Source organism: Sceloporus occidentalis, unplaced genomic scaffold, assembly GCF_023333645.1.
Source record: "Sceloporus occidentalis isolate IW3139 unplaced genomic scaffold, rSceOcc1.0.p SCAF_4, whole genome shotgun sequence".
In the NCBI taxonomy this organism is placed as follows: Eukaryota; Metazoa; Chordata; class Lepidosauria; order Squamata; family Phrynosomatidae; genus Sceloporus; species Sceloporus occidentalis.
Genome location: NW_028316984.1, coordinates 148,072,580 through 148,098,489, shown reverse-complemented (window position 1 = coordinate 148,098,489; position 25,910 = coordinate 148,072,580). Strand labels below are relative to the sequence as shown.

At 39.8% G+C, this 25,910-nt stretch overlaps 2 protein-coding genes across 3 annotated transcripts in view; one reads left to right on the top strand and one right to left on the bottom strand.

The window, feature by feature from the left end:
- The first annotated feature begins 1,392 nt into the window (after positions 1–1,392).
- THBS1 (thrombospondin 1) lies at positions 1,393–24,269 on the top strand. 2 transcript variants are annotated; one of them, XM_089521977.1, is made up of 22 exons: positions 1,393–1,645; positions 2,382–2,475; positions 5,865–6,442; positions 6,995–7,070; positions 7,245–7,441; positions 8,385–8,510; positions 9,046–9,139; positions 10,722–10,895; positions 11,323–11,499; positions 11,746–11,919; positions 12,268–12,395; positions 12,527–12,679; positions 12,998–13,216; positions 13,523–13,630; positions 14,088–14,247; positions 14,888–15,006; positions 17,162–17,396; positions 18,107–18,334; positions 19,047–19,318; positions 20,087–20,184; positions 20,305–20,444; positions 21,653–24,269. In XM_089521977.1, exons 2-22 carry the CDS (start codon positions 2,409–2,411, stop codon positions 21,658–21,660), a joined length of 3,531 nt encoding a protein of 1,176 aa, XP_089378103.1. In that variant the 5' UTR covers positions 1,393–1,645; positions 2,382–2,408; the 3' UTR covers positions 21,661–24,269. The 2 variants fall into 2 exon arrangements, with proteins under 2 accessions (XP_089378103.1, XP_089378102.1); XM_089521976.1 differs by having other exon boundaries at positions 2,357–2,475.
- Positions 10,780–25,910, bottom strand: part of FSIP1 (fibrous sheath interacting protein 1) — a 146,233-nt gene continuing 131,102 nt past the window's right edge. The window contains exon 13 of the transcript XR_016280975.1: positions 10,780–10,866. The gene's annotated coding sequence lies outside the window, so the exon portion shown is untranslated. The remainder of the gene's footprint in view (positions 10,867–25,910) is intronic.

The window sequence follows — 25,910 nt, the reverse complement described above, 5'->3', positions numbered from 1 at the left end:
CCCTTTCCTCAATGCTTATGCTGCCCGGCATTTCCTTTGGCCTGCAGAAACAGGGATACCCAACAATTTGGTTGGATGGTGACTCAGCTCTCTTCCTTCAAGTACTTAAACTGTACCCAAAGTCTTTGGGAAATACTGTTCACCTTAACCGGTGCCCTCCGCCTTCCAACCCATTGATAGTTATTGTTGTGAGCCTTCAAGTCCTATGGGGACCCTAAAGTGAGCCCATCATGGGGTTTCCTTGGCAAGCTTTTTCAAGAGGAGGTTTGCCTTTGCCACTGCCAACCTCTGAGGCTGAGAGAGTGTGACTCACCCAGGGTCACCCAGTGGGTTTCTATGGCTGAAGGAAGATTCGAACCCTGCTCTCCCAAGGTGACCGGATGTCCTCGCCACAACTGAGGACAAGGCACCACAAAATGTGGGACTTTTGAGGGAAAAGGGAGGGACATGACCAAAGAAAAGCTCAAAACACTAGAAACATTCCAAATTACCGGTTATTAATCTGCTGCTTACTTTGCTTTTATTGTATACTAGCTAGCATTATTTTAGTGACATTTTAATCGTGTGACCTTGTTGTTGTTTTAGATTGTGCGCTGCTTGGCAGGTTTTTATTCTTTTTTCTTATTTTATTTGACCCTTACTATGTAAGAAGCGCTGTGCAAACTTTACAGCACTCTGTAAACCAAGGTTAATAATAATAATAATAATAATAATAATAATAATAAATGCCAGTCCATATTAGTCAGGACGTTTTTGAAATCCCTCCTGGAATTTCACTCTTCTTAGCCAGCCTCATAAGAGGCGGGAAATATAAATAAATTATTATTATTATTATTATTATTATTGGAAAACATTTTAAAATGCCTCTTGGACAGAAGGCTGGAATGGAGGGAGGACATGTCCTGCGAAAAGGAAGAGTCCGACGTTGGACGCTTTTTCTCTTTCTTTCTTTCTTTCGTGTTTTTTTTTCCCCCAATCTTGTGAGCCGCCTTGGGTCCCTTCCTGGGAGAAAGGCGGCCTAAAAAAATGAAATAAATTTATAAATAAATAAAAATTAATGCTAATAACTCAACCCCCCACACAGCATGCTGACTAAAACCTCCCCTCAATGAAAGGCGCTTCCTTTCCCGCCATCCAGTCCAGCCATCCATCCATCTCCACATTCCTCCCCAATTTCGTCTGCTTCTCTTTCTCTGTGTGTGTGTGTGTGTGTGTTTTGTGTTGTTGTGAGGTAAACTGGCCCCCTCCCAACCCGCTTCCTCCCCGGAGGCTCCTGATTGGCTGGCGGGGCTTTTCAGGAATGCAAGCCACCCTTTAAAAGCCAAGGCAACTCTCCTCTCCACTCCAGAAGAAGAAGCGCCACCAGCAGCAGCAGCAGCGGCGGCCCCTGGAGCCAAAAGGGTCTGGGGTCAGAGGACTACTGGGCAACGTCTCCCTCTATTTTTTGTTTTCTTCTCTCCCCATTTGAGTCCCCCTTGGGCTGCTTGAATCTCGTCGGACCCTTCCAGGACCGAAAGTATTGGACTCTGCGAAAAAGAGGCAGCTCTTCCACTGGGGAAAAAGGATATTGGTCACTTGCCTTGGAGGAGGAGACTGTTGCTCTGCTTTGGCCACTTTGGGTTGCCTCCCCTTTTTGCTTGGAAAGGTAAGCACAGGGGAGAAGCCACACTTGCCTATTTCTCAGAGGGCTTTGGAGACCGAAGTGGGCTTAGTCTCAGGACTTTAGTCTGCAAAGGAGTCGCTTTGAGAGTGGCTGGGAGAAAGAGGTTGGTGGCATCAGCTTTCCTAGACCTCTAGGAAAGCTGATGCCACCAACTTCCTTCTCCCATAGTTCGTGGTAGAAATTCAAAGACATAGCCGTGTTAGTCTGTGAGACCAGTATGTAGAGAGAGATCCTGTAGCACCTTTGAGACTCACTGGAAGAAAGAAATGGGCAGCAGGAGCTTTCGTGGCTCTGAGGCAGTAGAACTGCCTGAAGTCTTTTTTGACGAAAGCTAGACTCCCTGAAAGAAAGACATTCCGCAGCAGGAGCTTTCCTAGACTTCAGTTCTACTTCTTCAGATCTGCGAAAGCTCCCTGCTGCCAAAGTCTTTCTTTCAGGGAGTCTCAAAGGTGCTGCAAGGCTTCACTCTCAAGAGCCCTTTGCAACAGAATCTCCAGCGTCTTGCCAGTGGCAACTTGATAAACCTTCCTTACCAGCCACTTTTTTTTTGGGGGGGGGGGATACTTCTTTCTTTCTTCCTTCTTTCCTTCCTTCCTTCCTTCCTCCCTTCCTCTTTTTCTTTTCCCTTCTGTTTATCCATCATCGTCCCTCCACCTCAGGTCCATCACTTTTTCCCTCCTTTCTGGTTTGAAGGTTGTCCTTGTCGTTGTTGCTGCAGCTCCCTCTTTTGGGCGAGATCTCTGCCATGGAGTTGCCAGGCGGCCTCTTTCTCCTCCTGATGCTTGGCGTCCACGCGAGCAACCGGATCCCAGGTAAATCGGATTGCTTTCTGGGGAAGAGGATGGGGGGCCCTTGGAGGGGGTTGTGGTTGTGGTTGTGGTGCGCCTTGCGACCCTGAAATGGAGTGTCCTTGGCAAGGATGGGTCGGAGGTTTGCCCTCAGGCTGAGAGAGTGTGACTTGCCCAAGGGCTCAGTGAGGATTCGAACCCAGGATCCTTGGAGTCATAGCCCAGCTCTCAAACCACTATGCCTTGGAGCACAACTCTTACAACCCTACAATTTGTGGGAGTTGTGGTCCCCGAATAGAGTCCTCCTTTTCCAGGACATGCCCTCCATTTGAAGCTGCTGTCCAATACCAAAATGGTCCTCCATTCTGAGCAGGACTAAGAAGCATGGTTTTAATGGCTGCATCCACACTGGAGAAATAACCCGGTTTGGCCCCACTTTAACTCTTTGTCTGGCTCAAGGCTATGGAATTCTGGGAGCTGGAATTCTGGGAGCTCCAGCTCCCAGTATACCATTACCTTGAGCCAGACAAAGAGTTAAAGCGGGGCCAAACCGGGTTATTTCTCCAGTGTGGATGCAGGAGTGGTTTTAGCTCTTATGTGGTGTCATGTCCTCTGTTGTTGTTGTTTTATTGTTTCTTGAGGGTCCTACATTTTGCTGTGCCTTGTCCTCCTTTGCAGTTGGGAGGTCTGGGCACGCTGTTTCCAAAAGTAACTTCCCCAAGATCTGGGGAGGGGTGGTAGGCCCCCCGCATTGAGAGAAGAGAGCCCACCTGTTTGGCGCTGGTTTTGGAGGAATAGGAATGGGAGCGCCTGGCTGGGGACTCTGTGAAACTGGTCCACCAGGGTTGAGCGGGGGGGGGGGGGGCAGCTGGGGGACTCCAGCCTCAAATGTCTGCAGCATACATAAGACCAGTGCTTGTTGCTGCTGTTATGTGCCCTCAAGTCAAGCCCAACTTGTGGCTAACCCTAAGGCAAAAATCTATAATGGGGGTTTTCTTGTCAAGGTATGTTCAGAGGAGGTTTCCCTTTGCCTGCCCCTGAGGCTGAAAGAGTGTGACTCATCCAAACACTCCATGGGTTTCATGGCTGAGCAGGGAATCAGACCCTGGTCTCCCAAGTCATAGTCCAACACTCAGACCACTGCCTCATGCTGGCTTTCTCAGAACAAGGGGAATCCCCAGTAATTTCCAGTCTCTCTGGGATTCAGCTCTACCCTCAGTTGGGATTGCACACTTAGCTGAAGATAGCTGCATGCTGGTTCTGTGTGGTGGCTCTCCACCCAAAACCACAGCCCCCTTTGAGACAGGGAGGCAGCTTTCTGTGAGGCTGGCTTTGGGACCTTCCTCCAGACTCCTTTTCCCTGACTGGACGGAGCTGTGGTTCAGAAACAGAGGGGTGCCCCCTTTCTACCTCAGGCTGACATTTGGGGGCTCTGTGCAAGCCACAAACACTCCAAATCAGGTGTGTGTGTCAGTGATGTAGTCTTGAGTCAACTGACTTGGACATAAGTCAGACTCGTCGCTTCAGTGACTTGACTTGACACACTGGACACTCAACTGGACTTGAGACTTGTATATTTTTAGTGACTGACTTGCTGGTGCCATTCACTTTGAGCAGCAAGCAAGTTCTGCTCCCAGGGACCAGGGTGCATTTCTTAGAAGGGAACAGCAAATGCGTTAAGCAATGGGCTTGAGGCAGAAGAATCCTTCTGAAGCTTTTGAAAGTTTTAGAAGGTTCCTCTGGTGTGCAACAGGTACAGGTTGCTGAGAAGATCTCACTCATTTGCTGTTCTTCTTCAAGAAACACATCCCATTACTTTTTTCTGTTAAAAGTTGGCTCCCAGACTTGAGACTTGACTTAAGACTTGGACTAAAAGACAAATACATCACTGGTATGTGTGTGCTGTATGGCTTCAAGTCATTTCCAACTTAAGGTGACCCTATCATGGGCAGGGTGACGAGAGGTCCTCCTTTTCCAGGATGTGTCCTGGAATTTCAAAATGTTCTCTGGTTTGGGCATGGTTAAGAAGTGTGAATTGACATTTCTATGAGTGTTTTTTGCTTTTATTTGGTCACCCAATGGGTTTCCATGGCTGAGCTGGGAATCAAACTCTGGTCTCCAGAGTTGTCCAACATTCAAAATCACTAAGCTATGCTGCCTGTTGCCAAAGCAAACTTTCCATGGGGTTTTCTTGGCAGAATTTCTTCAGAGGTAGTTTGCCATTGCCATCAGAGGCTGAGAGAGTGTGACTTGCCTAGGGTCACCTAGTGGGTTTCATGGCTCAGCAGGAATTCAAACCCTGGTCTCCAGAGTCATAGTCCAGTGCTCAAATCAGTATGTCACACTGATTCTTTGAGCAAAGTTCTTCTTGTTATTCTTTTATTCTCAACAGACGCTCTGGCACTGAGGCCAAGGTCTGAGGTTTTGAATCCTGTAAAGCAGTACTATTCAAACTTGTTTACTCTTGGGACCTCCCCCTCTTTACATCTACACGCAAATGACACCCCCTCCAAGTCCATGTAGTATATGAATTAAAAATTGGTTTATTTAGTGTGCATATTTTTCTTCACATATTCATATATATATTTATGTTTTAACATTTTAGAAGTAAATAACATTGTTCACATTAGAACCAATTTATTTAAGTAAATTCAATATTTAACTCACCGTGTAAATTTTGTGCATTAAAAGGCTTGGAAAGAGAAGGAGGGATCAGGGTCTTCACATCTCCTGTGAGCAACTGTTAGGCACCCCTAGGCACCCCACTGTTTGAGAACCACTGTGGTAAAGCTCAAATGCCTCAGCAAGCTTTTTGTATTTCTTAAGGCATGCCTCACGCCCCCCAATCCAAAATTGTCTTGTAACTTCTGAGAGCTGCGCCAGCTTGGCTGCCTCCTTTCACCTCAGAGCGTGCATAACTGGCTGACTTTCCCTTGCCCAGAGCACATTCCTTAAGGTCCCCCCCCCACACACACACACAACCTTCCAGTATCACAGCATTAGTTGTCTTCTCACAGCCAATATGCTTAACAAGATGCGGGATGAAGAGACAGAGCAGTTAGAGTAATGGTCTGCCGATCCATTGTGGTCTGCATTCAAATCCTATCCCTTTTGTGAGTTTTAGAGCCAATGTGTGTAGTAGTTGAATGTTGGATTTAGGATTCAAAGAGACCAGGGTTCAAATTCGTGTCATCAAGGCTCTCAGCTTCAAGCCTCCTCTGAACAAGTCTTACCAAGAAAATCCTATGTTAAGTTCACCGTAAGTTAGAATTCACTTTAATGCATTTAGCAACAACAGCTTGCTTAACATTGATGCGGGGTGTGAAAATTCCCTAATTTCTCTGTAGGGTTTCCTCTGGTCCACAATAACCAATACATTTTCTTTCTCTATTCCTCTCTCTTTCTCTTGACAGAGCCTGGAGATGATAACAGTGTTTTTGATCTCTTTGAACTAATTGGCTTTGGTCGCAAGGGAGCAGCCCGGAAGGCGGCAGGGGTACACCCTGTGAAGGGACCAGAGATTTCCAGCCCTGCCTACCGCATTGATGATGCCAATCGTATCCCTGCGATCCCTGACCACAAATTCCAAGACATTCTTTATGCCATCCAAGCTGAAAAGGGCTTCATTCTATTAGCTAACCTTCGCCCAGTGAAGAAGAGCCCTGGCACCCTGCTGGCTGTGGAGCGCAAGGACAATTCTGGCCATGTCTTTAAGCTTGTCTTGAATGGCAAGGCTAAAACCTTGGATTTGAGTATCTTTCCCAAGGAGGGTAACCAGTCTCTGGTGTCAGTGGAGGATGTTGAGTTGCCCCATGCACAGTGGAACAACATCACCCTCTTAGTCCAAGAAGATCAAGCTCAGCTGTATGTGGGATGTGAAAAAATGGTGAATGCTGAATTGGAAATACCTATCCAGAATATCTTCACCAGGGACCTGGCCAGCAGTGCCAGACTCCGCATTGCAAAAGGAGGATTCAATGACAACTTTCAGGTGAGATGCCTTGTTGTAGCAGGTCCATGAATTTGTTTCAAGGAAGTAACCTGGAGTGCACACACATGCCTTACTACAACTTTTTCCTGGCTGCCATTAAAAATTACTGTCTATGAGGGAAAGGAAGAGAGTGTTGACATTTGTCTATTATTAATTGCAAAAATTATTCAGATGTGAGCCTTGAGTCATTAGGAAATTTTCTATATAGTAATACTGTTCACAAGGAAGAAAAAGTGAATAAATGTGTAAAGACAAGAGGATTCTGGCCAACATAGGTTGTACATTTGCTTTCTTATAAAAATAAGATTATAAGTTTATGTTCTGTTTCCATTCAAGAAAAATGCCTGTAGAGTTTAGATGGGAAAATAGTTCTGCCAGCAAGTATTTTGGTTACTGTCAAACTGTGATCCATATGTTATACATATGTTGAAATTAAGTGCAAGCTTTTAAATGTGTAGATATATATTAATGTGCAAGTTTTTTACAGTACAATGCTTCCATTTTTTTAAAACAACCAGACGTTGCTAATTAATGCATTTTTTCCTTTTCCAGGGAATGCTGCAGAATGTGCGCTTTGTATTTGGAACCACAGTAGAAACTATCCTTAGGAACAAAGGCTGTGAGAGTTGTAAGTCTGTAATATTTCTCCATCTGCACTGGCCTTTCAAAAATCTTGCTTTGAGAAAAACTGTATACTATAAAATTTCTGCCTTAAATATATATTTTATCTGATTTCTGGTTCTATTTTATAATACACATATGTATGCCTATGATCATGACATGCATGAATTTTCTGTTTTAGCTACTAGGACCATCATTAAGTTGGACAATCCCATTAATGGTTCCCGCCCAGCCATTCGCACAAACTACATTGGCCATAAAACAAAAGACATCCAGGCAATCTGTGGATTCTCCTGTGATGAACTCACCAATGTGTTTGTAGAACTGCAAAGCTTACGAGCCCTGGTTACAACACTTCAAGATTCAGTCCACAAAGTGGTAAGTAGCTATTAAACACACAGGGGCTCGACAGACAGCGAGACGCTGCCCCTTTCTGCCCCCATAGAGGCCACAGCAACCAAACGGCGTGGCCTCTGGGAGCTCTAAAAAGAGCCCACTCTTGGCGGGGGGGTTTAGGGTGCGTGAGGGGCACCATTGAACCCCCTCAGGTGCACTGATGATGTATGTGTGGCATGGCGCCGTTTGGATGCTGCGTCGCACATACGTCATCATAGCAGCCCCCATGTGGATGGGGGTGAGCCATAATGGCAACCGGACAGCGCAGTAGGGCTTGGTAGCATGCGGATGCTCCACTGTCTCGAGCCCTAAAATTGGCCCCAGGCCGGCACATAGCACCAGTCTTTACCAGGCCACAGTAATGAAACTGAAGAGCAATTGACCTCTAAAGCCTCATTGACACATACAGACCTGCTGCTCATTTTCTGCATACAGACCAAATTGTATAATAGAAGGCAAACTTGTAAACTGCCACTCCCCTGTGATGGGTAAGAATTATTTTCAGGTGACAAGGAGGAAAAGCTTCTGTATACAGAAAGAAAGTGGACCCATTCTTCTTTTCCCTTCCCTGACCACAAATTGGCTAGCATTTTGGAGCTAAAACAACAATGTAAACTGGGCTATGTCTAGACCCAGGCTGTGGCAGTAGTTTCTAGTATGATAGTGTTAGTTTCTTCAGCTACTGTTGCTACATAAATGGTAGCTGTAGGCTGTAACTATGTATACCTAGCCTAGTTAACCCTATATGATCCCACAGATAGGAAGTACTGAATTAATGGCTTGAATGTGTGAACTAGTCTTGGGGCTCTTATCTGTGCAGTACTCCCATGTATTCTAGTGGGTTTATAGTTGCAATGTAATGACATTTACTTGGAAGCATGATCCATTGGCATTAACTGAACTATTCTCTTTTTTTCTCTTTAAGAATGGTCTCATGGAATTTGTTGGTGGTCCATTTAAAATAAGTCCTGGAGCATGCCTTCATAATCAAGTTGTGTACCAAAATACAGCTGAATGGACCACTGACAGCTGCACTACATGTACTTGCCAGGTAAAGATTCCTAAAAAACCATGATGTTTGATTTTCCATCACCATCAATCATTTAGGTGGTATAATATGTAGAAATGTGACCTATGTACAGAAGGAACAGCACACTTAATTGTATAATATTTCAAAGTAAAAACCAGACATTTTCCCCTAGTGGAAAACTGGATGCTATTGACACTTTCATTAGCATTTTACAGAACTAGTAGCATCAATACCTTTTCTGTTTATTAGAAAAGAATATTAGTTTCCCACAGTTTAAGAAATTGGGTACTCTGTACCAGGCCGAAGGGAGGGGGAATTACATAGATAGGCAATGGAAAGAAGCCCTGTTCTGGATTTACCCTCACATCTACTGCCCACTTGGTGAGGAGAGAAGCAATGACATATTTGCTGGCTCTGCCCTTTCCACTGCAGTCACAATGGCCTGCTTTGCCCCTAGATCCCAATAAATATTGTTGATAAACTTCTAGCATTCTTCTGTTCTGAGATGAAGTGTCAGATTTGTGATTAATTGTTAATATAATCTTTCTCTGTTTAGAATTCTGTCGTTATCTGTCATAAAGTATCTTGCCCTCTTATGCCTTGTTCCAATGCCACTGTTCCTGATGGAGAATGCTGCCCAAGATGTTGGCGTAAGTTATTAAAGCTTCTTAACCATTTTTACACTAATGAATTCCAGTTCATAACTAGAAATTGTTTAAAATGTACTCTAAATGCCATCATGTTAGTGTAGAAGTCTGTGGTCATTAGCTTTTGGAAAATTTGTGTGTTGCACTGACAAGCCTCAAATTCCAAAATGAGGATGCTGGCATCTTATAAATAGTTTGGGATCAGCTATGAAAAAATTGCACTGTAATGATGAAAGGGATATGTTGAAGTACATTTATAGTAAATTATGTGTTTATTTAGTTTACAGACATATAGCACACAGTTCTGCCTCAGGGTGGCCTAAAGTAAACAACATTAAAAACATACAAATAAATTCCATTAATAACCATAAACCCATGGACTAGAACCAGACATGAGGTGAGAAATTGCTAATAGTGTGGAATGTCCAGAAAATACAGTTTAAATCTATTTATTCCTTTAAATATTCCATATGAGGCAAAACTGCTTACATTACAAACTGCCAAAGAATTGCATAAATGATTAATCACTGTCCCAGAGTATTCCAGTTTCCATACTAATTCTGTATAAAGTAGTTTTTTTTTTTAACAGCACACAATTTGAACTTTTGGTTGCATCTGATTTTTTTTCTCAGTTAAAAAGGTGGTTATAATTTCCTAGCTCTAATCAGAGTATGGGAGAGAACCACACCTATTAAAATTAGCTTAGAAAAGTATTTCCTTCCCCTAACACATCAACAAAACAGATGATAGTGAAAGGACCTTAATTAATTTAAGAATTCCAGAGCAAGTTGAGTAAGTTTCTTGTTCTAAAGGCTATTGTTCAGATGACAACACCACAGAGTGCTTGTATTGTTCAGAATACATAATGTGAGATAGGCAGGCCTGGATTAGATATTCTGCCAAGCTAGCTGCTGTACAGGACCATAAGCAGGTCAACTGGCATAATTACCTGGGAGTTCCTCCATTCATAAAACCTTTCTGTTACCTTCACTGACACCTTTTGAAGTGGTTTAAAATATTGAAAATGACAGCCATTTCTGAATTTGGGGAAGTCTAAACAAAATGCTAGTAGGCAGAATTCTGCCCCAGAAGATTTCAACAGCAACCCAAATGTGGAAATATGTGTGGCTATTTTTTATATGAAAATCCTTACAGAAAACTGCAAAAACTTTAAGCTGTTTCTGAGCATTTTTAAAACAGTCATTAAAGTGAGATGTAGGTGGTTATCAAAGGTCAAAACAAATGGAAGCAGAAGACTGAAGAAGTGTTATTATGCTAACCTGTTTTATTATCTGAAATACAATGAAAGCTATCCCTAAATTTGTTAGTTGTCATGCTTCCCACTGAAACAACTCTTCATCACCAAGACATTTGATGCTTGTTTCTTTTCTTAAAGAAAAGCACATAGCAGGTAACTAGCTGTTTCAGTTACTTAGAAATGGACTGTTGCAACAATACAGTTGCAAACAAAAAATACAGGTGTAGAAACAGTTTTAAGCTATTCAATTAAACAAATCTCAGCACAGAATATGTAAGGAAGAATTATTGGTATATGATACAAATAATAAAGTGTTTCTGTTTACAGTCAGTGATTCTGCAGAAGATATTTGGTCTCCTTGGTCTGAGTGGACAACTTGCTCTGCGACATGTGGCAATGGCATCCAGCAGAGAGGACGTTCTTGTGACAGAATCAACCATCGCTGCGAAGGCTCCTCTGTCCAAACACGAATCTGCAATATGCAGGAGTGTGATAAGAGATGTAAGAATTCAATTTTTTCATGCAGAAAATAAATGCAACTTATTTTGGTCATCAGTGTTCGGTCAATCAACATAATGTTGAGAAACTGATTAATGCTTTATGTTACTGACAAGCACAGTTTGGTTGCTTGCAAATCAACATCATCATAAAGCATTTTTCCCCTAGTACGTTGAGTTGATACAATAGTGGGCTACTTAAATCAATAGGAGTAGTAATATACAATTTTTGTTCATTTTTCAAATATCAAATCAAATATAATACAGTAGTTCTCAGTTTCAGTTGTGACACATCATCATATCTTTCTCTGTTTTAATTATATTATCTAATATTAGCAATTCTGTATTACTGCTTACATCAGAAGTGTCCTACTTATTACTTATAAAGAGCATGATTCTTTGTCACCAGTAACATGTATGTCTATTTGCAGTCAGACAGAATGGTGCCTGGAGCCATTGGTCCCCTTGGTCGTCCTGTTCTGTGACTTGTGGAAGTGGAGTGATTACTAGAATTCGTCTGTGCAACTCTCCTCTTCCTCAGATGGGTGGCAAAGAGTGTGAAGGAGAAGCAAGAGAAAACATGCCTTGCGAGAAAAGCCCTTGCCCAAGTAAGTTGAGCATTAAAAACTGAATGCTTTGTATCCCATCTCCTGTTAAATCATCTGGCTGTGGTAATCATTTAAAAGAACAGAAGAAGAAAAATACAAGAAGGACCCCAATTAGCCTGAATTTTAAAGTTTTTATCATCTATAAGTTTATCTACATAGTACTGTAGATAACTTATTAGGGTACCAGAGGTTATCCGTGCTTTGTTTTCTGGATGCTTACACTTTCTAATTTTCATTTTTCTTTAGTCAATGGCAACTGGGGACCATGGTCACCATGGGATACCTGTCCAGTCACATGTGGAGGGGGTGTCCAGAAGCGTGGCCGTCTCTGCAACAATCCTGAGCCCCAGTATGGAGGGAAGGATTGTATAGGTGAAGCATTTGACAACCAGATCTGCAACAAGCAGGATTGCCCAATTGGTAAGTAATCATCTATTGCAACTGTGAACTGTAAAACAGCATTTGTTCTCTTTGCTGCATCATCTTCAGAACATTGTGGCGAACCTGAAGATACGGATGTCTAATTTTCTCAATGGAGAGGCAAACATATCTTGTCAGTATGCTAACCAATACTGAGCTCATTTCCTACTGGTGTAATTTAGGGTAGAGTTGACCAAGACTATCAGTTCAGTGCAAATAAAATTAGATCCAAGGGAATTCTTTGACACAAAATCCTCAAGAATATTTGTTGATTTGTTTTTCTTGCTATTGTTGTGCATGTCGTTAATAACATTATGGAATCCCAACTTTATTTTTTTTTCCTCCCAGATGGGTGCCTCTCTAACCCTTGCTTTGCGGGAACAACATGTACTAGTTTTCCTGATGGTTCCTGGAAATGTGGTGCTTGCCCTGCTGGCTATCATGGAAATGGAGTCAAATGCAAAGATGTTGATGAGGTATAAGAACTCAAATTGTTCATGATATTTATAAATATATTATGTTTATTACTTTGAATTTAGGATAAAAATGTACAAAAATAAGTAAACCTACAACTATTGTAATGTAATTTCCCTCTCTTCTGTTCCAGTGTAAGGAGGTTCCAGATGCTTGCTTTGTCTTGAGTGGAGTGCACAGGTGTGAGAATACTGAGCCTGGGTACCACTGCCTGCCTTGCCCACCACGTTTTACTGGAACGCAGCCCTTTGGCCGAGGAGTGGAGAATGCAATAGCAAACAAGCAGGTATTACCCAGATACCAGGTTCCCTGTCTATAAAACTGCAGTGTCTTTTTGGATCTGTGCATGGCAGGAGGAAAAAGTAGGAGTTCTGTGCATGGGCCTGTTGATTAAAGGTACTCTAAATGGGGTGTATATATTTAAGACCTGGAAAAATGCTGAGGGTTGGGTCACACTGTTGAGTTCTTCACTGTGTGTTCACAGGCATGCAGCTGCATGAAAAACTGCTAGTTTGAATTAAGCTGTAGATACGAAAAACGACTATGGGACAGACACACTTCTTCATGTGTATTCATTATTTGTTGTTTTTGTATGGTCTCTTAGGTCTGCAAACCACGTAATCCATGTACTGATGGAACTCATGACTGCAACAAGCATGCCCGGTGCATTTACCTTGGGCACTTCAGTGATCCCATGTATCGCTGTGAATGTAAACCAGGCTATGCTGGTAATGGCAATATCTGTGGAGAAGACACAGATTTAGATGGATGGCCAAATGAGAACCTTGTCTGCGTTGCCAATGCTACTTACCATTGCACTAAAGTAAGTATATTTCTACATTTTCTCTCTCATACCACTGTCCCCCTTAAAACTGGGGACAAACTTCATTTGGTTCACACCTTAATACTGATTGATTTAATTCTCCTACAGAAAGAATGCAATTATCCTTCAGTTTTTCCCCATTTCTATTGCTGTTTAATTTTCAGAACAAATTAAACCACAAACCTGAGAAAATTCCAATGGCGCAATACACTGATATCATCAGCCATGTTAGGCTGTGCCTATGCTCTTCACTGAATGAAATATAGCCATTTTTAGAAAATAATTGTGAATGTCTTTTTGCTGCAGGATAACTGCCCAAACCTTCCCAACTCTGGACAGGAAGATTATGATAAAGATGGAATTGGTGATGCTTGTGACAGTGATGATGATAATGACAATATTCCAGATGACAGAGTAAGTGTAACTTCTACTAAGTAAATAGAACTCTCCTTTTTGTCCATATTTTCACAAGGTCTGTTTCATATATTCAGAAGTTTGTTTCTACTTACATTTTTCTGAAATTTAGACTATGCTTATCACATCTTGATATAGGTAAAGGCTATCTGCTATGTTCAAGCTTGAAAACTGTAGGAAATTCTAGACAAATTGAGTGAGATGGTGGGCTGATGTAGTTAATTCCACTCCACTGTGATCAAAAATCACCCTCCATACCTTCTATGCTCTGCAGGGCATAGAATGGGATGGCCCCTGTACCACCAGATACTCTCATCTCACCCCTTGTCATCAGTGTAAGACAGGATTTTTCATTCTTCATCTGATAAATCTTTTCAAATAACAGTGTGTAAACCCAAAAGTGAACAAGTCAAATTTGTAGACATGTTTTAAAAGTTTTCTTGTCTGTCTTCTACAGGACAACTGCCCATTCATTTATAATCCACAGCAGTATGACTATGATAGGGATGATGTTGGTGATCGCTGTGATAACTGCCCTTACAATCACAATCCTGACCAGATAGATACAGATAATAATGGAGAAGGAGATGCCTGTGCTGTGGATATTGATGGCGATGGTACAGCTTTGTTTCTCTTTTCTTATCCACTTGCTTCACCCATCTGCATAGTGCCAGAAACCATCTGTTAATGTGAAATACCATTTGTCCCATTGAAAAAATATCTTGTGGCTTAAGATTCAGGATATAATTTTGTAGAGTTCTCAGTGAAATGAATATTATCTCCTTTGATCTATAGACTCCAGTAATAAAACAAAGTATAGATTTATTTGCTAGCTTAAATATAAGCACTGCTCTTCATTTGATTTAGATTATGTAGGAAGAATTCCCAGTGGCCCTATATCACTTAATTATGCCCCAAAATCTGCTACCCCAGGTGGACTGTTGCCCTAACCTTGCCTCACAGCAGGACTGGTTCTACTTATTGTGTTATTATTTAGTGCACATAGGTGGCTATCCTTGGCTGTGTTTCAGTTTGAGTATCCACTTGGTTTGTGGGGCTGTAGATGATAATGAGAAATGTGCAACCACAGGATTGAATGATTACAGTGTCAGTGCTGTCATAAATCATGCTGGACAGATGTGCTTCTTTTAGTACTTTCCTTTTCTCTTTATAGTCACTGTCATACTCTACATTAAAATTATTTAGATGTACATTACTCATGTCACTAATTCTGAATGGTTCAATCTGCATTTGTAGGCATTCTTAATGAAAGAGACAACTGTCAGTATGTGTACAATGTTGATCAGAAAGATACAGACTTGGATGGTGTTGGTGATCAGTGTGACAACTGTCCTATGGAACACAATCCTGATCAGGTCAGCTTAATGCCTTTGCCTATAAATATTGCATTTGAGCTTATATTTACTAACTGATATCTGTTTCTTACCATACATAACATTGCAAAATATGTTAGTTGGCAACATGTTCAAGAATGCAACTGTTATTATCTGAAACATTTGAGGGTTTTTCCCCCAGAAGAGAGTAATGAGGCAGCTGATTATATAAAAGATTCAAGGATATCATTTTAGATGGAATGCATTCTGTTAGCAAAATAATAATAATAATAATAATAATAATAATAATAATAATAATGCACCCCACATGTTGACTAATAGTACAACTGTAACCCTCAAGCTTACATTTGTGGGAAAAGATGGGATATAAATTTAATGATCAAATAAATGAAAATTTCTAGTATCAGAAAAACTAACATTTTATTAAATTAGATTGATTAAGTCAACATAAACCATATGACACTGTAATCTAACATTCATATTTCCAATATGTAGTAATAAAACGTAACAAAGGTTTGTTTACAAGAAGTTCTGTCTATGACACATGTCCTGACGCTAAGAGTGCAGTGAATTTAACTTCCTTTAAATGCACACGCAAGTTGTTTTGCTAAGAACAAAGTTTAAAGCTGTACAGAACACCTACATCACAACTCTAATAGAACAGTTCAAAGCATATTCCAAAATTCATTCTCAGTGTGTTCATGTGTGTGCATATAAAAGCTTTACTTGCTTAGGGACTGCAAACAAAGTGAGTTTTCAAGCCCCTCCCATTTAATTTGAGGGTTCTATAGCAGCAGTGGATAAAACTTGTACAGTCCTGTTATTACAAAGCAGTAGGATTAATAGCTTCAGGGGCATAACTTGAATGCTTGAATGGTCCCAGAAAAACTGCAGTAAATTGGTAGAATCTAGATGGGCACCAGAGGTTAAATAGTCGCTTAAAATATCAAAAGTCTCCTCATACTTTTTGTTAGACTGTTTTAAGAAAAGGGTGATTTCTAAAGTAATGGGTAAAAAATAAATGGCATAAATGAATTTTAAGTATTCCTGTTTGAGAATACTAACTTTCAGTTGCATACAAATCTTGCTCTTCAGCTGGCAGTTCAATGCGCTTCACTAATTTTCTCAGTGAAATGATCTCATGCCATCAGTCCAACAAACAGTAACACAAAACTAGATAAACTGGGATAGTTTGATTGTCATAGTTTGTATCTAGATATCATAAGTCAGAAAGTGAATAGCCTGATAACACATGTGAACTATACATATCTTAAAAGAGTAATGTAACCTACAGTGCTGCATTAAATTAATATATTTCTGACTCATCACTGTGGGCACCATGCCAGCACTGGATCTTTACTGGGAGTAGAAGTCAAAGCATAGACTTTCAAAATACAGGATGGCAAAACAGTGAGGTAGATTTTTTAAAAACCTACTGCCATCCATTTGTACAGCATTTGTACTTGGAAAGTACAAAGTGCAAGAAAAAGCAGAAAGTGGAACTTTCATCTTATCTGGAAAAGTAAACAGATTAGTGCATTCTGGCAAAGAATTTACATAGAAGTGTGTGCCAAGAAAAGGATGAACTCAGTATTTTCTCAGGTCCTAATGGTCTGATGAATACATTTGTGGGGCTTAGGTAATGTGTCTCATGAAATTCCAAAACAAGCTGCAACAAGTGACTTTTTAAAATGGGCATTAATGCTTTATCAATGCCCAATTTCTTTCACCATTTAACTATAGTCAAGTCTCACCAGCTCCAAACACTGGATTAGGTCCAAGATTTGTCCTTGGCTGCCAGAAAGACTGCAGCTCCACCACAACATACTCATTCAGGAAGTTCTTCAACCCTCTGTGCATGGAGGTACCCCTCTGCCAGTCAGTTGCACATGCCTAAATCTGGATTCAACTTGTGTGTATTTTAATGTATAAAAAGCTCCTCCATTCATCACCTTCTCCATTCACCTCAGAGGAAGAGAAAGTTTCATGTGGGCAAAGGATTGCCTGTAGGGAGTTGCTTTTAATACTGAAATAAGAAATTCCATCTGAACGCTGCAATTCAACAAGAGACTACTAAATGAGGCCACTGCTGAAACTAAATTAATAGTAACAATTTTTCAGTTGTCGTTGGAGCCTTTAATTATGTCTTTAACAAATTCCTACATTTGCCTTCCAGACGGATTCCGACTCTGACCGTATAGGTGACAAATGTGATAGCAACCAGGACATTGATGAAGATGGCCATCAAAATAACCTTGATAACTGCCCCTATGTGCCCAATGCTAATCAGGCTGACCATGACAAAGATGGGAAAGGTGATGCCTGTGACCATGATGATGATAATGACGGCATCCCAGATGATAAAGATAATTGCAGACTGGTTGCCAACCCAGACCAACTTGATTCTGATGGTAAGATCCACTGTCAAACTGCACTAGAAAGAATTAGCTAGGACTAAACTTGCTAATACACAGTGCAGTAGTTAGTCAACTTTTTTTTTTAATCCTCTCTAGCAAGAATAGGTAACCAGCCTGTTTTGCAGTTTCAGCATTTCTATACAACATTTAATACAGCACTTAAGGGCAACGTATTTTCCCCCCCGATGCATTGAAGTAATATTGCTTTACTATACTGGGAAATACTGCCTTTTGTTCTGATCTGCTGATCTTTTTTTTCAACCAGGATATACAGTGCTTGCACAGGACTTCCATGCATGCAAAGACTTCCTCAGTCACTTCAACAGGGGTGGTCAATCACAAGTTAAAAGACATGGCTTTTTACTGAAATGATGGAGAAACTTACCTAATGGCTTTTCGGACCAAGCAGAGAGACTTGGCCTGGGGCACTATTTAAAAAGAGAAATAATGTCAAATGAGGATAGAGAAAAATGATTTTGTAAGGAAATTACCAAATCTGCACCTTGGTTCTTAAATGTTGGCATAACTTGTATAAACATTATTGCTGCTGACCAAAGGTGGTTTCCAGGACTCAGCAAAATTCCTGGAAATATAAATTGAAACACGTATTTCAATATCATATGGAATTTGAAATGTGAAATGTGGTCACTTCTTGATTACTGTTTACATTTCTTGACTCTCATTTTTATTTATTTTTTGGTCAGGTGATGGGCGTGGAGATGCATGTAAAGATGACTTTGACAAAGATAATGTTCTAGACATTGATGACATCTGCCCAGAGAATGTTGATATCAGTGAGACAGACTTCCGTCGATTTCAAATGATTCCCTTGGATCCTAAGGGAACATCTCAAAATGATCCAAACTGGGTTGTTCGTCATCAAGGCAAAGAACTGGTTCAGACTGTCAACTGTGATCCTGGACTTGCAGTTGGTGAGTAGACAATTTGAGATCTTTGTGTATTTACCATATATGTGTGTAAATAAGAACAATATTCTTTCTGCAATGAGTAACTGTTTGCTACAAAGCTCTGCTTCACCTTTGTCTATGTACAGTGGAAAGCTCACACCACTGGGCAAGCGCTGTGTAATAAAATTTAACAAGTAGTTATTTCACCTTTGAATTCAGGTTCCCAGGCCCCCATTCTTCCTTGTGGCCAGCTTGTCCCTCTAAAAGCAAGTAGCCGGGTGGAGCATCACAACCCACACCCACCATGACATTAGCAGACATTTTCCCTTGTGGTGTAAGAGTAATAGACTTCATATTTTTACAACAGAATGTAAATATAGCTGCTCATACCAGTTATCCTTTTGCAAGCAGTCAATATCTTTTAGTGGGAAAACCCAACTGTGATTATCTAGAGTACACATTTATTCTATCTTTCAGGATAGTTTTTGACATATCATAACTGCAGATTTAAAGGAAGTAAAACACACACACACACACACACACACACACACACACACACACACACACATATATATATATATTGGTTTACTAGCTGTATAAAACTTTAATTAAAAGGTCTATTCTTAAATTAACCAATAATGAATTTTTAATGCATGGCAGAACATTGGCATTATCATTGTTATTGTTGTTATTACTACAAGATTGATAACAAACACATTTCCTTTCCTTTTCTCAGGTTTTGATGAATTTAATGCTGTTGATTTCAGTGGTACATTCTTCATTAATACAGAAAGGGATGATGACTATGCAGGCTTTGTGTTTGGATATCAGTCCAGCAGTCGTTTTTATGTAGTCATGTGGAAACAAGTGACCCAGACTTATTGGGATACAGAACCAACCAAAGCTCAAGGATATTCAGGACTTTCTATCAAAGTAGTGAATTCCACCACAGGGCCCGGAACACACCTTCGTAATGCACTGTGGCACACTGGAAATACTGCTGGGCAGGTAAGAGAGTATTTTGGCTAATAAATTTATGCTGTGTTTCTGAGGTCTAGGGTGGATTATACTAAAGCACAAGGATGTTTTGTGAGAAAGAATTTTGATTTGAAAAACATGTCTAAACAAAACGGAAATGCAAAATCACATGAATTCTGTGAGTTTTATGGGCCTTATACATACCCTGAGCTTTCTGCATTGGCTTCAGTTCAGGAGACTGTACATGTGCATAGAGTCAGAAACAGTTTTTCTGTCCATCATGATGACAGAAATTATCCCCCCCCCCCCAAAGTCACTGATTCACAAACCATAGCTGTCCATATGAGACAGCACCTAGGAACCTCTGGAACTGATAAGTTCTTTGAAAGTGCTATTATAAAGGTTTTTTTCCTTGAATGATTCCCTTGACAGCTTTCTTCAATAAATAAATTCATTTCAAGCTATTTTAAGTTTTAATATCTTGGAGAAACAGGAATAACCAGATTCATGAAATGTTTTCTGTGCCTTTTTATACTGCACAAATCACTGCTGTGCATCTTTCCCAAAATAAGAAAGTGTACATCTTGTCCACTTAAAGGTAGGCCTGGCAATCTCTTTCCTGAGGATTCAGTCAGTGTAGCTCACATAGAGAAACAGGAGCCACATGAAGCTCAGGGATGCTGGCTATACCATTTCCCCCCTTTTGACATGTCTCAAATGGCATTCCAAGCATATGGTTGACTTCAAGGTCTTGTACACATTCTTAATACATAATTCATCCATATATTTACTTTTCAGGTGCGGACTCTGTGGCATGATCCTCGTCACACAGGCTGGAAAGATTTCACTGCCTACAGATGGCGTCTCAGTCACAGACCAAAGACTGGTTACATTCGGTAAGTATCAATAAAACAACTTTAAAAGAGCTAACACCTTTTTGATAATGCCTAATTTCATATTTGTAGAACAAACATTGTAGCTTGTTTAAGATTCATTACAATGACTTTCCTTTGCAGGGTTGTAATGTACGAAGGAAAGAAAATCATGGCTGATTCTGGCCCCATTTATGACAAAACCTATGCTGGCGGTCGGTTAGGATTATTTGTTTTCTCTCAAGAAATGGTGTTCTTCTCAGATCTTAAATATGAATGTAGAGGTAATAACCCACATTTCTTATTATAATTTGTTCTTTTGAAATAACTTGTATGGCAACTTCCTTATGCTCAAAATACTATGCCAATATATTACATTTTCAGTTTTATCAATTCAAAAGTGTTTTTAAAAAAATATCTGTAGGAGCTCTTTGGCTATATCACTCTGTGTGGGTGGATTGTACAGAAAATAATATTTAGTAGTGAAAACCATCACCTTGGAAAGAGTGATGTTTAGTACAGGATTTCATTTAAAGTGGGGTGTGAATATACTGGATTGTCAGCAGAACAGTATCTGCTAATGGAATGGATTCCTTTGATTCAACGCCCACAGATCTGCAGGTTGGCAGATTCTCCGGAGCAAATTTTAGGTAGTGTTTCAGGCTATAAATGAGGGGAAGGGAACACCCCCTTGTGTGAACAAAGATAGCAATAGCAAGTACATTTCTATACTGCTTATCAGTGCACTTAAGCACTCCCTAAGTGGTTTATAAATTGTAAGCTAATTTCCCCCAACAATCTGGGTACTCATTTTAGCGACCTCGGAAGGATGCAAGCCTGAGTCGAGCTTAAGCCCTTTTGCTGGTATTGAACTCATAACTTTATAGTTTGTGAGTGAGTGGCTGCAGTGCAGGCATTTAACCACTGCACCACCAGGACTCTTCTGCTTTTCATAGTAGAGTCTGAAGGGACAACAAGGGCCATCTACTCCAGCTTCCTGCCATACAGGAATATATAACTAAAGCCACCTTCCATGGAACCAGACTTTGAGACAAGGAGATAGCATTTTCTAGATCCTCGATATCAGGGATAAGGAATGTGTGGCTTTGCAAATGTTCTTGGACTGCAATTCCCATTAGTAAAAATCAATTGTTAAGAATCATGGGAGCAGCAGAGAAATAACATCTAAAGAGCCAGGTGTTCCCCATCTCTCTTCTTTACTGAGATGCCTATTTGTAATCACTTCATATTTGAACCTCGTTTACCTATAGGTGTAGAACAATGGTTTATAAATCCACTTACATATGTTACAAACTTTCATAAAATTTCCTGGGTATCATCTCATATTTTGAAAGAGAATTATGTACCTGTACTTGTTAGAATACAAAAAATATACACAAATGCCTTCTTCTGAAGATGTCTTCTAATGATAGCAGTTTAATTACTAATAAACCAGAAGTGGTAATTTGCTGTTTTTCCTTTCTTCTTGCAGATCCATGATGACAAGGCAGTTGACACAGAAAGTATTTCAAAATGCTGATATTGCACCTTCCAAAATGTTTTGTTTCCACAAATCCTGGGACCATTTCTTTTTGCTCTTTCCTTTCTTCTGTTCATAGACTGAAAATACATGACCTGCCTCAAGATAATGCTTTTGAGAGAGAGAGAGAGCGGCAAAGGACACTTCCTATCTGACCTCTGTTGGCATAGAAGAAATCAAATTCTTTCACGAATAAGAACATCCTTTGCCTGAGGAGCAAATAGTCACTTCTGTAAGAAAGACATTTGTCTAGTTGGGCATTGTCACTGCCTCTCTTTAACTGGAGGTCCAATGGAGTAGCACTTTTATAGTAAGAACATTTTTATGACATGTTGTGGACTACTTAAACATTAACTGTACACTTCATCTTACAGAAGAGGGATAGAGAAAGAATAGCAGAAACTGAAGGCACCTGCCTCACGTTTTGAAATGGGAATGTGCTTCCGGTGGTTTATATCCAGAAAAATTGGAGGGACTGTTACATGTCTATTGAACAATGTGATCCTATGTATGTTTGCTCAGATGCAAGTCCCAGTGAATTCAAATAGGACTTATTCCCACATAACTGTGCATAGGATTACAGCCTAACATTTTTTCAGTTAATAGGAAATGCTTGATTATATAGTAAAACTAGCTGCAGTAGCTGGCTAGCCCCATACAGCATTAAACATTTAAATATGCATATATATTGTGGGGCAAAAGGAGCAACAACATAGGCACACTGGATTGTGCCAGCTTGGTCAGGAAGGGTTTTTAGAGGAACAGATAGGAAAAGCAAGTTTACATGTGCCGTTGCATGATAACACAGAGATTTGATACGAGAGGTAGCTAGTACAGATGTAGCAAGAATATTAAGGTGCCTAAAAGCACCTTCATCTCAGTTTAGCACTTGTATTGGCCTTCAAGAAACTATGTTTGTTTTGCTTTTATTATGGTTACAAAGGCACAAAAAGTGACGAACACAATTAAATAGAAAATCTTTTTTTTCTACAAAATGCAGTGGAGTGTTTTTTTAAAGGACATTTTGAAAACATTGATTTTTGTAGAAATGGAAATGTAGATAAAAAAATGTAAAATATTTATTTTTTACCTATCCTGTCATAACAAAGGACTATGGAGTGAAACAGAAAGAATGCGTCAAGACTATCCATTTAATCATTTTGCTACATGTCTCCATGACTGTCACATTGTAAATACAGGTTATTTATTTTTCTATAGTGAATCTAGATATCTGTGTAGAAGACATTTTAGTTACAAAGAGCAAATTTTTCATAAACGATGTGGGGCACAGAAAAATAGTAGCTGGGTGGGGGTTAGGCTTTATGTTTTGTTCTCAATACATTTGTCTTTCTTCCTCTGTACAAAGCAGCTGGCATCGCGCTATATCCAACTGCTAGCCCCAGCTAGCATAGATCCATTAAGTCAACTGCTGAATGATAAGTCAACCCTTAGGTAAATCCCACCGATTCAGTGGGGTTACTCCAATGAGGACTAGCAGTTTTATTTAGGCCAAAGTATCCTAGTTGGCTACTTAAAGCTCCATTTTTAAACCACAAAGATGTTAAAATGTTGGCTGTTCTAGACTATCCACTCTTTTAAGAGAGGAGACAAGATAGTTTTTGTCACAATCCACTGATAGTCTACACAATTCCTCCTTTTAAAAGAATTTGCACAGGATACATTCTCAGTGGATGGTTGTATTTCTCACTTTTGTGATAGTGCTATACAGTTATAGCATGCCTATTGGTCATTGTGCCAGACAATGAAATAAAATCCCTGCCTGAGGAGGCTACAGATTAAAGGAAGAAAGGAGATGAGAACTATTTGACTTTTGCAGATCACACACCCTAGTCACCAAAGAGAAGTGTCTGACAGGTGGGATTTCTGGATCATTGTTTAAGACTGCTCATGGTATATAAGGGGCAGCATATGTTTATCCACAAATTTCCTCTTACTGGGAAAAAAAGAATGTCAAAAGTGAAACTTTAATGTACAAATATTACCTCATTGTTGTGTAACTGAGAAAAGGAAAAAAAACCCTTTGGATTAAGAAGAGTTTAAATACCAACAAAATTTAAAGCTACTGTAGTAGGAGAGAAAAAGATAGCAAGCTGTACATAGTAAAAAATGTTTTTACAGAAACACATTTTCCCAAGTAAGAAAACAGCATTGAAGCAATGCTGAGAATGATTTATGATATTGTGCTAGATTGGTTTCCCCCCATCATCTTGTATACAAGTCCTTGCATTTTGTATAAATTATTTTTTCATTAATGTTGGAACAGGTAATCTCTTATTTGTGTAGATATGCTATTTAAATAATTTATCAGGAAATGCTACCTGTAGAGCTGTAGTGTTTCTATTTTTATAAAAGATTTGCACACTGAATTGAATAATTGTTTGCTTCCCATTCCCAGTGTTGTTGCTATTAGTATATACTTTTTTCCTAAAAATGAGCATATTTTGTACACATGTAAACCATTTTACAACTTTAAAGCTGTGTAAATTGTACAATAAATGTTTCCTGCATACAAGAAACAATAAACAAATACAGAAATCTATATTTACAATCTCTGGGTCTGGTTTCATGTTTTCATTCTTCCTACACATTTTGTTCCTTTCCCTTTTGCAATTCTGTTTTGAATGCTATATAAATGTCTTCATTCTAATGCAGGTGTCCAAATTGTTGACAAATATGTCACTAAGAAAGCATACTAAATACCTGGACAAGAAAGTTTCAGAGCCATAGGGTAAAGTAATCATCTCAATTCCTATTTTTAACATACTGGGTTTCAATCTGTTGTGACCAACAGGAGGCCTGTTCCTAAAGTTTGTACTTGCATTGATATTTAATTATGCAAATAACATAAATAACATAAGATTCAATTTGAACATGCCACTTGAATACCCAAATGCTAACTTCACATTAGTCTGGTGATTTTTTTAAAAAAAATCCTGACTAGAAACAGCAAAATGGTATACAGAAAGAAGATCCCTGACATTTTCATCTTAAGAAAAAAAAGCATACAAAAGTCTTTGTCTTCGTAATTACACTAGCAGCAACAGGATAGTACCTGAAGTGCATAATGTCGCACTGTTTAAGTGGCAGGATAATATACAGGAAAAGGTTTAATTTATGTCAAAACTCAAATTGTTCTGAATACTACCTGAGTTGCAAAATCCTTGTAGAAATATGCCTCCAAGAAATTCTTGAGTACCTTTAATGACCATCAAGTGGTTTCAAATTTCTCTTATTTAGCCAGTATCTTCTATTTTTCCTTTCTCTGGCTTTTTTTTTTTTTTTTTTTTTTTTTTGGGGGGGGGGGAACTTCCTTATAGTTTTCCATCTTCAGTAAACTTTCTGCTCATCCTTCTGGCCTGTCCCAATCTTAATGTCTTGAGTGTAATTCAGTTCTATTGAGTTTGTTGGGCCTCAAGAAAATCTACAAAGGACTTCAGTCTTGAGGCCAAACAAGCTAAGATGTGGGACATCCATGACCAAGTGTTTGTGAACTTCTCTCCCATGACATTTCTGTGAATTTGCCCCATGGAAAAACCATGTAGGTGTGGAGCCGAGGAAGTCTGGGAGGGGAGGAGAGAAGATTGGGAGGCATTTTATTTAGTCCCCAAAATGGACTCAATTGCACTGGTACTAATTATTACTGTTGCAAGTTCTTGCTTCTGATCATGGTCCTCCAATATGAAATTTAATGCACCTTGTATCACACACCATACTTCAGCAAAGACTGAAGAAAGTGAAGGAAGAAAGTGGAAGGCAGGTTTACAATTGAACATTATGTCAACAAATATAATGACTACAGATGAATTGCTTAATTTTAAAAGAGACAATAAAGACAAAGAAATAAAGATTTCCTGTACCTTGGGTCAGTCATTAATCAGAATGGAGACTGCAGCCAAAAAATCAGAAGTCTGGGACTTGAAAAGGGAGCTATGAAGGAACTAGACAAGATCCTGAAGTGAAAAGAGATATCACTGAATACCAACGTCAAGATTGTCCATGCCATTATATTTCCCATTTCTACGTATGGTTGTGAAAGCTGGACAGTGGAGAAAGCAACTCATTTGAAATGTGCTGGAGGAGAAGACACCCTGAACTGCCAAAAAGACAAATAAATGGGTCTTAGAGTAAAGCAAAACTCAGCTCTTTCTAGAAGCCAAGATGACTAAACTGAGACTGTCATGCTTTGGAG